The sequence below is a fragment of the Lycorma delicatula genome, chromosome 3 (assembly GCF_047948215.1).
Source record: "Lycorma delicatula isolate Av1 chromosome 3, ASM4794821v1, whole genome shotgun sequence".
Lineage (NCBI taxonomy): Eukaryota > Metazoa > Arthropoda > Insecta > Hemiptera > Fulgoridae > Lycorma > Lycorma delicatula.
In genome coordinates this window covers 81,809,231-81,822,183 of record NC_134457.1, presented here as the reverse complement: position 1 = coordinate 81,822,183, position 12,953 = coordinate 81,809,231, and the positions used below count along the sequence as shown (strand labels likewise).

Sequence of the window (12,953 nt, the reverse complement as noted above, 5' to 3'; positions counted from 1 at the left end):
ATGTATGTATATTAAAGAATTAACTGAAAAATTAGCATAAGGACTACATATACTGACAACAGGTCAAGTTCAAAGATGTTAATAAATATAGCTTCGTAATAATAACACATGTTACCTTTTTGTTTCATTCAAACTCCACAACACTTAACTGGATTTGTCATTATAATTATTTAGCTTATGCTAGTAAGCTATTTACAAGTGTTGACATTAGGTAAAATGTACAAAAAAAAATACATCAAATAAAATTAAATAAAAATCATTATTTATGACTTCTTTACAACTTTATCTTCATTAAAAAGCAACTATTGGAAATTTTTCTAGGAAAATTTGGTAAAATAATTGGAAGTATACATAACATACTACGTACAATTCTTAAAGATCTACACAGTTCACAAACATCCTAGGTAAAATTATGTCTACAAACAAAGTGTTAAATTACACAGTTGGAGCAAGGATACCAAAATTACCCTGATATTGATGTCAAAATAACCCTGAGTGTGTACAAATTTATAAAATTTATTCAATTAACTATATTCTTTGTAATAAGTGTTACATTTCTGTTATATAAAACACAACACACAGGTAAAAGATAAAAAAAATTTAATCAGTGATTAAATTTCTCCACTTAATCAACTCATTAAAACTATTATAAAATACAAGATTATGTGTAATATTATAATTCTGAATATATCTATATGAATTGTAATTTTATCAACTTTACAACATAATTCTTTTAATTTTATTATATCACTTATTTTTTTTTATAACAAAAAAAAGATGAAAAATAATCTATTTAAATTATCATCATTTGTAGATAAACATAATAACATGTTTTACCATTTGTTTTTCACATCTTAAGAATAGGCAACCTCTTTTTAAAATACGCATTTCCCTCTTAAAAGTTTAATATCTCTTTTAAATTAGGTAACGCAAAATTATAACCATCTTTAAACTGTTAATAAAGAGTAATTCTAGAAAAGTATTCTTATTATACAAGAATTCAAACATTTTAACTGTATTTCATAAGTTATAAACTAATTATTATAAATATGCAGCAGAATTTATTAAACTGTGCAAGTATAGATGAACACATCTGATAATACACAGTGTACTACTTCACCATTGTTTAATACAATTCAAAACCTGTAAGTGGTTATGCAGCACTAAACAAATGAACATGATGCATTTGCAATGAATTTTTTTTAGGTAGCAGCATGACACTTACTACAACAAAATGTGAGGACTCAACTCACTCAAAGAAATAATAGAAATGAAAAATGTCAAACCACTTTAAAATAGTTTAAGATACTGAGAAATCCAATCACCATCAAGACTATGTAGGCACAAATGTTTATCTTACCATTAAAATGGCTCTCAATCCTTAGGTATATCATCCCATCTGACATCAAATACAAAATTGCTCTCTATAAAGTGGAAAGTAGTTAAAGTCAACCAACCCACAACTTTACATGAATACATTCTAAATCAGAAGCCAGAAAGACCTGTAGGCCTGCTAGAAAAACTGATGAGCACAGTTCCTCCTGCTGAACAGACTATGAAGATAGATAACTAGGACCAAGAAAATTTCTAACAAAACTAACACACAAAAAGGCTTCTGGCTTACTCAACTCCTCTGGTCTACAACAACAAATCAAATAACAGCTACGTAAGGATATGCTATACAAATAGGAATTGGCTAACAACACTCATTCCAACTCGTGAGCCAAGTGCAAACTGTAAAGCACATTCTGATACACTATAAAAGAGGAAAAAATTTGTTTGTTATAAGCATAATTAAAAATAAATGACAATCCAAATGTTTTGCTAAATTTATAAAGTTCTAATGACATTATGAAATTAATAATTAACGAATATATCATCTTTCTGTATATAACTGGCATACAATAAAAGCATAAATAAATGTGCAGATCCTCAACAATTTTTTCATCGAAAAGCTTTTGCTTGTCAATCAATAGTAATCTAGAAGTCTGAGACACATGTTACATGCATACAAAATTTGAATGGAATGTATTAAGCAGCATCAAAATTTCTGCAGAAATTCATTTGATGATTTCATTTCCATCTCAGAATATACATTAATTCAGTATGATCCATCTCAGAAATCCAGTATGATCCTTGTAACATATTTTTGGTGATACTTGTTACATTTGGTTTACAGCAGTCTTCATCATTGTGATAAGAGTAGTAAAGTTTGGTTAGACGGTTTGTCATTCTTGAACATTATTTTTTTGAGGATACAGTAACATCTACTTGGTGATTTATGATACCAAACTGGCTTAGCACACACTCTCAAGTACCAGTTACAGTGAAATAATCTCATGTGAGACTCTTCACGAAACGTTCCCAGAGAGAGTCATGTCTCATAATGGTGATATTAGATCTTACTGACACACAACTTTTCTTGTGGAAATACTTAAAATGAAAAGGTAACAACCGCAAATACCAACAAAATGAAAGAATATAAGATGGAATTTAGAATGTTCCACAAATTTATAGTTCAAATGTAGACTCTGATATATGGTACAAAATGTATGAAGTATAATGGAACTAATCTCAACTGACAGTACTTTCCAGCTTACAAGTACAGCTTAACAAGAACACATTCATAGCTTTCAGTTACGAGCATGTTTCATGATAAATTCTGAATTAAATTTGTCTCCTAAAATTCAACCATTTTAATGAATTCTGCTGCATGAAATAAAAATAAATACAATCAGCAATCTCTTTAATAACTGTAATAAATTACAATTTTTGTACATAATTAGCCGGTAACAAACCCACTTTTCCAGCCAGTTTTCCATGCCACCAACCTCCATCATCTGAAATGAAAAAAAGTGCTCTTTAAAATTAAAATATATGTAGACATTTATTAAATGAGAAGTAATAAATCACTGAACTTCACTCTCATAAATAAATCATAAAATGTACAAGGAACATAAGATTAATGTGTTTATCTTAATTTTATAATTAAAAACAAACAAAAGAATAAAATCAGGCAACAAACTAATGAGTTTCAATAAGGCATATGGACAACACTTCATTTGTCTCTTACAGTAATACCTTGTAAATACAGAGTACATTACCATTCAAATACCAGTTTTAAGGATCTCTGATGGTGTATTACATTATTTGCCTTCACACACATTTTCAAAGCCAAGAACTAATACTGCTTTGATTACTGACCGAGCATAAAACTCTGTTAATAAGTAGGTCTGTGTAAGGATCAATATAATTCAACATCAAGTTGTATACTTTGCAAGATTCATAAAAGACTCTTTGAGCAGTACAATAATCATCTACACGAACTATAACCAATATTGTATTTGCAGTTCAGAATATTTTGAAAAATAATAATTTCACTTACAGAGACAGAATTATTATGCTGCTGACTCATGGGATTAGAATTAGGTTAACATCAATAATATATTGAAAAGTTTACAGTATTTAAAAGTAAAATATTTGTATATATAAAAAATACATACAGACAGTATACATATGCACACTTTTTGTACATACATGTATACAAAAAGAAACAACACATGTATAGAAAAAATTCAATTACGCCAAAAGTAATATAAAAGTTCTGAGAAATTTTTAAAAATTAACCTAAAAAAAAATTTATGTAATATTTTATCTAGTACAAATTATTTACTAACTTATTTAATGCATGAGGTATTAAAACATAACCCTGAATGAATTCAATGATTTTATTTTAATTTATAAATGGTCGATTGATTGAAAGAGAACCAAACCTATTCCTCAAAACTGAAGTTAAATATTCATCGTTACAAGAAAGTTTATACTTGCGCCAAGCAAAAAGTGAAGTTTTTATAGAAAAAAATTTTAAATCTCTATTCTGATTATTCTGAAGATTAAGCTCCCATGTTTTTATATTCTTGATTCAGAATTATAGTTGAATAACTTGACATAACTCACTAAGTGTACAAATACATATATGTTATTGGAGAATATGTTGTTCTGAAATAAAATTAATTGAAATTAACTTAACAATAAAAATAAATTTTCTCAAATTCGTTGCTTTTGAGGACAACAGTATAAAATTTATTAATACATATACAACTTGATTACATAATAAGAATAAACAAGAAAAAATAAAAATTTATGTACATATTTTTTATTAACACCACTTACATTCTTTAATAATTTCAATTACATCGCCTTCAGAGAATGATAATTCATCTAAATCTTGTGCTGAATAATTATAGAGAGCTTTAGCACGAACTAATACAGGCTTAACCAAAGGCACAGCAGGTTTCTTCCTGTGAAATATAAGTAAATAATAAACACATGAAAATATCTTCAACGAAACTTAAAAAAAATTAAATTATTGTAATTTAACAGTGTAATTCTAACTAATCAGCAACAATGATAACCATCAAAGTATATCACTCAACTCATACTGTTTAAGTATATTTAAATATCATATATTTGGATTGGTGGTGGCTGAATATCAGTTGGATGTAACAATCTTCTGATTTAGGGGGCATTAAATTTTCTGTAAGGGTTATGTAAAAGATAAAAGGAATTTCCCCACTTTCTAAAATTATGTCAAAAGATCACTGGTGGATGGACACAGATAAATGCAGGCATATTTATGTGCATTTGGGATGAATTTCTTATTTGCTGAGTGACAAGAAATCACATTAAATATTTGTTTAAAAACTAGATGTCCTGTAAATTTGAATTCTGGGAATAAATTATGTTAATTATACATTATAATTTATTAATTGTGTTATTTATTGTTACTTTTAGTTTACTAATAAAGAATAACCGTGAAATAAATATATGGTCTTTAATAAAATATGTAATCTCCAATAAATAATAATGCAGTTTGTAGCTCATAAACACACTGTAAAATATATTTACAATAATAAAATACAACTGATATGGCGGTTCGGAAAGTTTATGACCTGATACAGAGATACCACTAGTGGGTCCAAATGGCAATTTTTAGTTAATGTAATATCTGTTAGACAGCATACTAAACAGTTTCCAACATGCCTCTACTCAGTTATTTAATTGTTGTGGTTAAGAGGTAGTACATGAGTGTTGTTGTTTTGTGCAAAATGGATAAAATCAAAATTCAAACAGTAATAAAATATTTTGTTGTGAATGGTTTAAACCCAATAGATATAAAAACAGAGTTAGATTCAACATTAAATGAATTTTCTCCATCATTTTCGACTGTAAAAAAGTGGGCAACTGAATTAAAATGAGGTCAAACTTCCATCTTTGATGATGAACATTCAGGACGCCCTGCAACCACCACGACCAATGAAAACATCACAAAAATCCACAATCTGGTATTAAAGATTGACAATTGAAGATACATGAGCTTGTAGAGATTGCAAAAATATCAGTAAACTGTACTCACAACATCTTACACGAGCATTTGGGTATGAGAAAGCTATCAGCACAATGGGTGCCACATTTGTTAATGGTTGGCCACAAACACATTCAAATGAACATTTCTCAGCAGTGTTTGGATATGTTCAACCGTAATTCAATTGAATTTTTCCAATGCTTTCTTACTGCTGATGAAACATGGATTCATTATCACAGCCCTAAGATAAATCAACAGTCTAAACAGTGGGTCAAAACTGATGGAAGTGCTCCAAAGAAGGCAAAAAGTGCATGATCAGCGGAAAAAGTCATGGCCACTGTTTTTTGTGATGTCCATGATGTGGTCCTCATAGACTACCTGGAAAAAGGAAAATCAATCACTGGAGAATATTATGCAACATTGTTGGAGCAATTGAAGGAGGCCATTAAAACCAAATGTCCACATATGGGCAAGAAAAAAGTGCTTTTTCACTATGACCATACATCCATGCACACATCTTCTGTTGTTGCTAAAATTCACTAACTGTGCTTGAATTGCTTCCACATGAACCATACTTGCCAAATTTAGCTCCAAGTGATTATTTCCTGTTTGAAGAAATGGCTTGGTGGACGAAGACTTTCCTCAATTGATAAAGTCATAGCTGAAACAGACACTTATTTTGCAAAGTTTGAAAAATCATATTTTACTGCAGGAACAAATAAGCTGGAAAAGCGATGGACTAAGTGTATTACTTTAAAAGGTGACTATGTTGAAAAATAAAAAAAAACTTCACTTTTTTGGGAGGTGTTGAGCATCTTTATTCCACAGACTATGGTTTTGATTTCAATGTAATGTGAAACATTCATGTCTCGTCACCAGTAACAATTCGGCTGAAAAACAGATCAGCTTCATTGCTGAATCTCATGAGAAAATTCAAAGTACTGGCTAAACATTTGTTTTTGTGCAACTCGGTCAGCATTTTAGGTACCCAGCATGAGCACAACTTCCAATAATTTGGGTGTACTGACACAATTTCATAGAGAAAAATATGTGAAACTAATGGAAATTCATTACATAGTTATAAAATCATAAACTATCTATTCTCATGGACTCTTTCATTAAGTCTCTGCACCAGGTCATCAATAATGGTCGACCACTCTGTGCCACATCATGTACATTTGTACAACCTTCTTTAAATATCCCAACTCATTTCATCACCATTCCAATGGACCATAGCATTAACCCTATATACTTCTAATCTGTCAATGAATTTTGACCACTTCCGTATCTCTTGCATTTAAGAAATGAATTACAGCACATATTTCACAACTGATGGCACTGTTTGTAGTCATGTAGTCAAGCATTTTAAACATGCACAGGAAACTGTAAACAAAGGATAACAATCACGTAATGAAGTCTGTAGCAAGCCAATATAATTACTCAGTGCACATGCGCAAAACAGTGTCAGTCATGCTGCAGTGGACATACATCAAAATGGCACTTACTTAAAAAACATACCATATATGATACAACTGATTAGTATAGCAGTTTTTTATATGCAAATTCAGATATGTATTTTTTTAATCACTAAATGTAGCTGCATTTTGGAATGTATGTTTGAGAAGTAGAAAGGATGTATGCTCTGCTTCGATATGAATCATTCTAATCTCTCTTTATTTGTGTACATTAGCTCAAAGCCAGTTATCTATCTTTATCCTTCCTTAGCTTCCTTTTTATGAAAGAAATTCCCCTTCTACTACCAATCAAAAACAAGTTTATATCTTTGTAAATTTTTAATTTTTTAAGCTGCACATCTTAAGCATAATGGATAGATAATGTAAACAGAGTTAATGGTTAAAAAAAAACACCCTGTCTTTTTTGAGTCTTGTCACATAAAATAGAGACCATGTACTAACAATAACCATGTAATAACAATTTTGTTAGTCACCATAAGTGACTAACAAAAGGTACAAGCAGTCATTTGGTATGGTTTACTAGGTTTTTGATGAAAACACATGAGCCCTGCCCATGATAGCATCATAGATAAAAAGTTGCACTGCAATCTTTTACTCCTCACCAAAGAAGAAATATATTTGAAGTACAATAGAACAGAATATGTATACAAATGAGTTCTGACTTGCTGTTTTTGACGAAAAAAACTAAGATTCAAGTCAAATATAAAGAAATTGCAGTATGTAACTGTTTTTATAAGCAACAACAAACTTTAGATTGCCATTACAAGTTGTTTACAGAAACTGTAATGCTTTCCTCTCTGTTCTTTCTACTGTGACTGTACTAGTTACCCTTGTTAATTAATTTATAGCTTAATAACTCACTTTACAGTTACATTAAAGCCTGATTGATTTAATTTCATTATAAATATTTAAACTGAAAAAATTAGAGGAAAACATAAGCCTTCCTGTCCATTAAAAATTTAACACCTCAGGAATCTACATACAGAAATATAAATGCAAAGTAAATAATAAAAAGTGTCAATAATATAAATAATATTTAATAACCATGTTCCCTTACAACTTGGCATTAAGTTGATGATATAATTATGCAATTCCCTTTTAGCGAATAATGTCAAACTGTTGTGATAAAATGTTCTAGAACATTAGTTACAATAATTCATGCTTCTGTAATTTCAAAGAAAATCATTAAAAGATAATAAAAAAATGACTGAACTACAGGAAGTATTATTATTAATCTAAAATTAATGCTTTATAAAAATATCTATAAAAATGAAATACTGTAAGGAAAAAACTTAAAAAAAGAATTACAATATGGTTTAACATCTTTAAATGAAATAAAACGCATACTTTTAAAAGAATCAAATTAAAAAATATTCAAATAAACAAACATAAAAATTTATACAAAGAAAAAATGAGATAGTATCTTAAAAAAGTAAGAACATAAATATGAAATGAGGTATTTTAAACTTACTTTGTAGGTTGCGGAGTTCTTTGTTCAGACTTAATGCCACTGGTTTTACCTAAACAATAATAAATCACTAAAACTTCTAAAGCATATGTTTAAGATGAAACATGAAATTTTAAGTATATGTGCTAGAATGGTTACATAACTTATATCTGTATGTATAAATATGATAATTTCATAAGACTTTCTTTATTCCTCATAAAATCAGGAGATATTTTCAATTCTGGAATTATCACCTTTGACTGTAGGATTTAAAATTATAAATCATAAATTATAATAATATGTAACTACAAATACCAATAAAATAAAAAACCAAAAGGTCCAGATATACTACAATAACAGCATTTGTGATAACTCCTTAATATCCTATGTTAGTTACAGTATGTTAAAACTGTATTCTAAAAGTGTAGAAGATCAAAGAATATACAGTTGGTAGCCAAATTTTAGGGTTAAAAATGTTCTATCATAATTAACTATTGGCTATTACAAGTTATTACAAATATTTTTAAACATGTACCAAAGTAGTATGCATAACAATATATTTTCATGACTTTATCCTTTGTTAAATTGAACTTTGTGTTCACAAACAATATTTATTGCCACAAATAAATTCAGTTCCAAACATATTTAAACATAGTAATCATTTTTGACAGCAGCACAGCAGATTTGACAAAATAAACTTTGAAAATTTCTTTCAACAATTCTTAAGTTAAACATAATAAAAGATTATAATATTTTGTAAATAAACAATGAATTAATATTCAGTTAAATATTTCTGAATCAAGTTAAAATATATTCAAATATTCTGGACTTCAAACAGTGGAATTTTTATTTGGCAGGCTTCAATTATATTTACAATACCAAAAAAATTGTTAAATTTTATAAACAAAAGTTGTATTAAAATTTAACTTTCCGGTCTACTACCAGTTCAGACCCGTGATTTATGTAATTTTGTCCTGTCAGTCGTCAGTTACTAAACATCATGTTAAATTTTGGAAATCAATAATTTCCATAATAAATAATTTTTTTCCAATAAACTTAATAGTGGTAAACAGAAGATATGAAGAAGTATGCGTATCAAACAAATACGTTATTTCATCTACTTCAGTTTTTTGGCATTTCTTGAAGACTACTGTACCAAAAGCAAAGGCATTCTTATATGTCAAAATTAATATGAGCCTACTAGATTCTAAAATTGATTTGAAAATTTAGTTTATTTTAAATCTTGGCTTTACAAATACTCCTACTTAAAATTTTGGTTTATCCTGGACGCTGTAGGAGAAGATACCCTGTCTTGTGATGATCCGGGTTGTCACACACCACACCCTCCATTTGTAGCCCTTATAAGCTTCACCAGAGGTCATTTAGACCCTTTAAACCTGATAACTCAACACAGTCATCAGTTTGGTTTCTGTCAGATGCCACCAATGCAAATGCTTTGGCAGACATTTCCATCAGTGTATTTACACAACTTATAAGCATATAGTTAGTTATTAAGACTTTTCTCTCACAACAAATATAAAAAAGTTTATAAAAAAAATAAAAATGAATCAACATAATACAGTAGTGAAATAATATAAAATAGAAATTTGAAATAGAAAAATAGCTTTAGAATAGCATTAATAAAAGTTAGTAAGAAGAGAGTATTTTAAGTTAGCATCAATAAAAAATAAAATAACTTAGCATCAATAAAAATAACTAAGAAGTTCATAACAGTCTTATAGGTCTCATATAATAAAAAGAGACCTGTACAGTAATCCTGTGGCAGTAGTATATTGACTGGAAAGAGTTAAATATAAATTAAAATGCCAATATATTCTCATTTTAATTATAAAATAATTAAAAATACCTAGTAGCATTACGAGGGTGAGAAAAAAATTATTTACACTTTTGCTATAACACACCTTCAAGATTCTCATACTGCCTTCTGCACATGCATGCTTAGAGTTGGTACATTTGGGGTCAAGTATGTGAAATGTGATCCCAATCACATCATTTGTCTTCCAATTATTACAGTGTAAACATGTTCACTCCATTAGCAGTTTGCACCAAGGAGGAACAACAAGCAGTAATACGATTTCTCTGGTTGGAGGATGTGAAAGGGGCTGAAATTCATCACAGATTTTTATCACAATATGGGGATAGTTTCTTTATCACGTAAAAGTGTATTTTTGTACACATTTTCTGCACATGCATGCTTAGAGTTGGTACATTTGGGGTCAAGTATGTGAAATGTGATCCCAATCACATCATTTGTCTTCCAATTATTACAGTGTAAACATGTTCACTCCATTAGCAGTTTGCACCAAGGAGGAACAACAAGCAGTAATACGATTTCTCTGGTTGGAGGATGTGAAAGGGGCTGAAATTCATCACAGATTTTTATCACAATATGGGGATAGTTTCTTTATCACGTAAAAGTGTATTTTTGTAGATTAATAAGTTTAAAAGTAGCCGGACAAGTGTGATACACAAAGAGGGAGCAGGACACCCATCAACCTCCACCACAAATGACAAATTCCGGAACCATGAAAGGTGGTTCTGGTAAATAAATACGTTATCATCGATGAAGTAGCATCTTCTTTGAACATCAGTCATGGTTCTACCCATCAAATCAGCCACAACCAGCTTGGCTTCTGTAAAGTCTGTGCCAATGGGTACCAAGATGTGCAAGAAGTGGTACAAAAGTAGCTTCATGACCAATTGAAAACATTCTTCTTGAAAGGTATATGGAAGCATACATAATAGAAGGTATATGGAAGGAATATTCATTGGTATATAGAAGAGGTGACTATGTAAAAAAATGATGTACATTTTTAATTCCTACATTTCTGTAATTAAATTGTAGAACAAAAAGTGTAGATAATTTTTGGCTCATCCTCATATTTATGCAGTGATATAAAGAAAAACTTAAACAATTACCTTGTTGTGTAGACCATATAGTAGGTTGGTTTGGTGGAGCTGGCTCGCTAGGAGGAGGCGGTGCTCTTATACTACCACGTGGTCCTTGTCTAATGTTTGACATCTGTGTCTGTTGTTGAGGTTGTTGTTGTTGTTGTTCAGGCGGAGGAGGAGCACTACGTGATGGTGCAGGTGGCATACTCATGCCTACTCTACCTCTGCCAGCAGTTGTAACGCCTTCCACAATCATACCTCTATTATTTATTATTACTGGCCCAGCTCCTGAATCCATATTGGGTTCTTAAAAAATACAATACAATTTCTTAATTATGATGCAGTATACAGAATAGTTACAACAGCAGTTAATTTATTTTGATTTTGTGCATAATACAGAAATTACTGTCACTGATATTGATAAAGAAAAGATACCAGTAATGATGGGCATAAAGTAAATGTAGTATTACATACAAACAACTTGCATTGGGGAAGACATATATAAAGTATAAATAATACTTTTCAAAAATAAGTAAACATGGTAATTAAAAATTCCTTTTTAAGTACATGATTTTTTTTAAAGCAAAGGTGTTTTTATATGTTGTACATCTGATTTTTTACATGATTATTTAACCACCAGACTGTACACAACAATCTCTTGTATACAAGAAAATTTTTAGTGCTTGTAGTTCGCTGTCATCCAGACATAGTCTTCCTGGACCATCCTAGATCCCAACCTGATACAATAAGAAGCAAAATTTATATAAAATTATTGTAAAAGTCATTGTTGCTTGAAGCAAATCTTAAAATAAATAAAAATATTAAAATAATGTGCTGACTGTTTTAGTAATATAAATAATAATAGTGTAATATAAGTTCAATGTCAAAAAAATTCATTTCCTACCTTTATCAAGAAACGTAATAGTTCACAAGACAAGACATATGTCAACATGAAAGAAACTCTCCAAGAATCTTCAGATATATATATATATATATATACTCACTCCTTTAGTTGTTGTGCATGTAACAAAGAGAATATTCAACCTCTTGCCATACACAACAGAGAACATCCAGTATGATAAACAAAACAGCTTCAGTGATGTTTCTTTTAATGGTCCAAATTTCTTGTTTGACGAGAGAACACTTGTTTCTTTACATAACTCCCATAAACAAAAAATTCGTAACATAAGATCTGGAGACCACAAGGGCTTCACCCTTCTTTTCCTATCCATTACTGAGAAATCTTTTGTTTAGTTAGGCAACCCCGCATGAATGTGACAAAATCTGGAAGTGCTCCATTCAACTGGAAAATGGAGTTCTTCATTCTCTGGTGTTTGGGATACTACATACCGTTCTAACATATCCAGGAAGTTGTTTCCCATTATAGTTTTTTAACAAAAAAGAAGGGATCAATAACTCTGTCCTGTCCAATCATGTACCACACATTAAATTTTGGCCTGTCATGTTAACTGTTCCATAATGACAAGTAGAGGTTCATTATCCCACACTAATTACACCAATGCATTCATACTGAAATATGAAACATAAATGTTTCATAACGTGAAACATGAAGCTGTGTTTCTCTGAAAATAAACTTGTTTAAAGATTCCCCATCATGATATAATCTTCCAAAACGTCTGTAGCAAATTCAATCTTTTAATGTTGTAATTTTTCTTTTGCTTAATGATATAACCACATAAGTTGAAGATTGTGTGTGGGATATGGAAATGTAGTGTATGAAAAATGCCATGCC

General features: G+C 30.0%; 1 protein-coding gene across 2 annotated transcripts in view; it reads right to left on the bottom strand.

Annotated features, from left to right (window-relative positions):
• Positions 1-754: 754 nt before the first annotated feature.
• LOC142321735 (unconventional myosin-Ie-like) overlaps positions 755-12,953 on the bottom strand; it is a 476,048-nt gene continuing 463,849 nt past the window's right edge. For both annotated transcript variants that reach the window (XM_075360061.1, XM_075360062.1), the window contains exons 21-24: positions 11,228-11,506; positions 8,312-8,360; positions 4,174-4,301; positions 755-2,840 (exon numbers count right to left, since the gene is read on the bottom strand). In XM_075360061.1, coding sequence (XP_075216176.1) covers positions 2,764-2,840; positions 4,174-4,301; positions 8,312-8,360; positions 11,228-11,506 — 533 coding nt within the window. In that variant the 3' untranslated portion in view covers positions 755-2,763. The remainder of the gene's footprint in view (positions 2,841-4,173; positions 4,302-8,311; positions 8,361-11,227; positions 11,507-12,953) is intronic.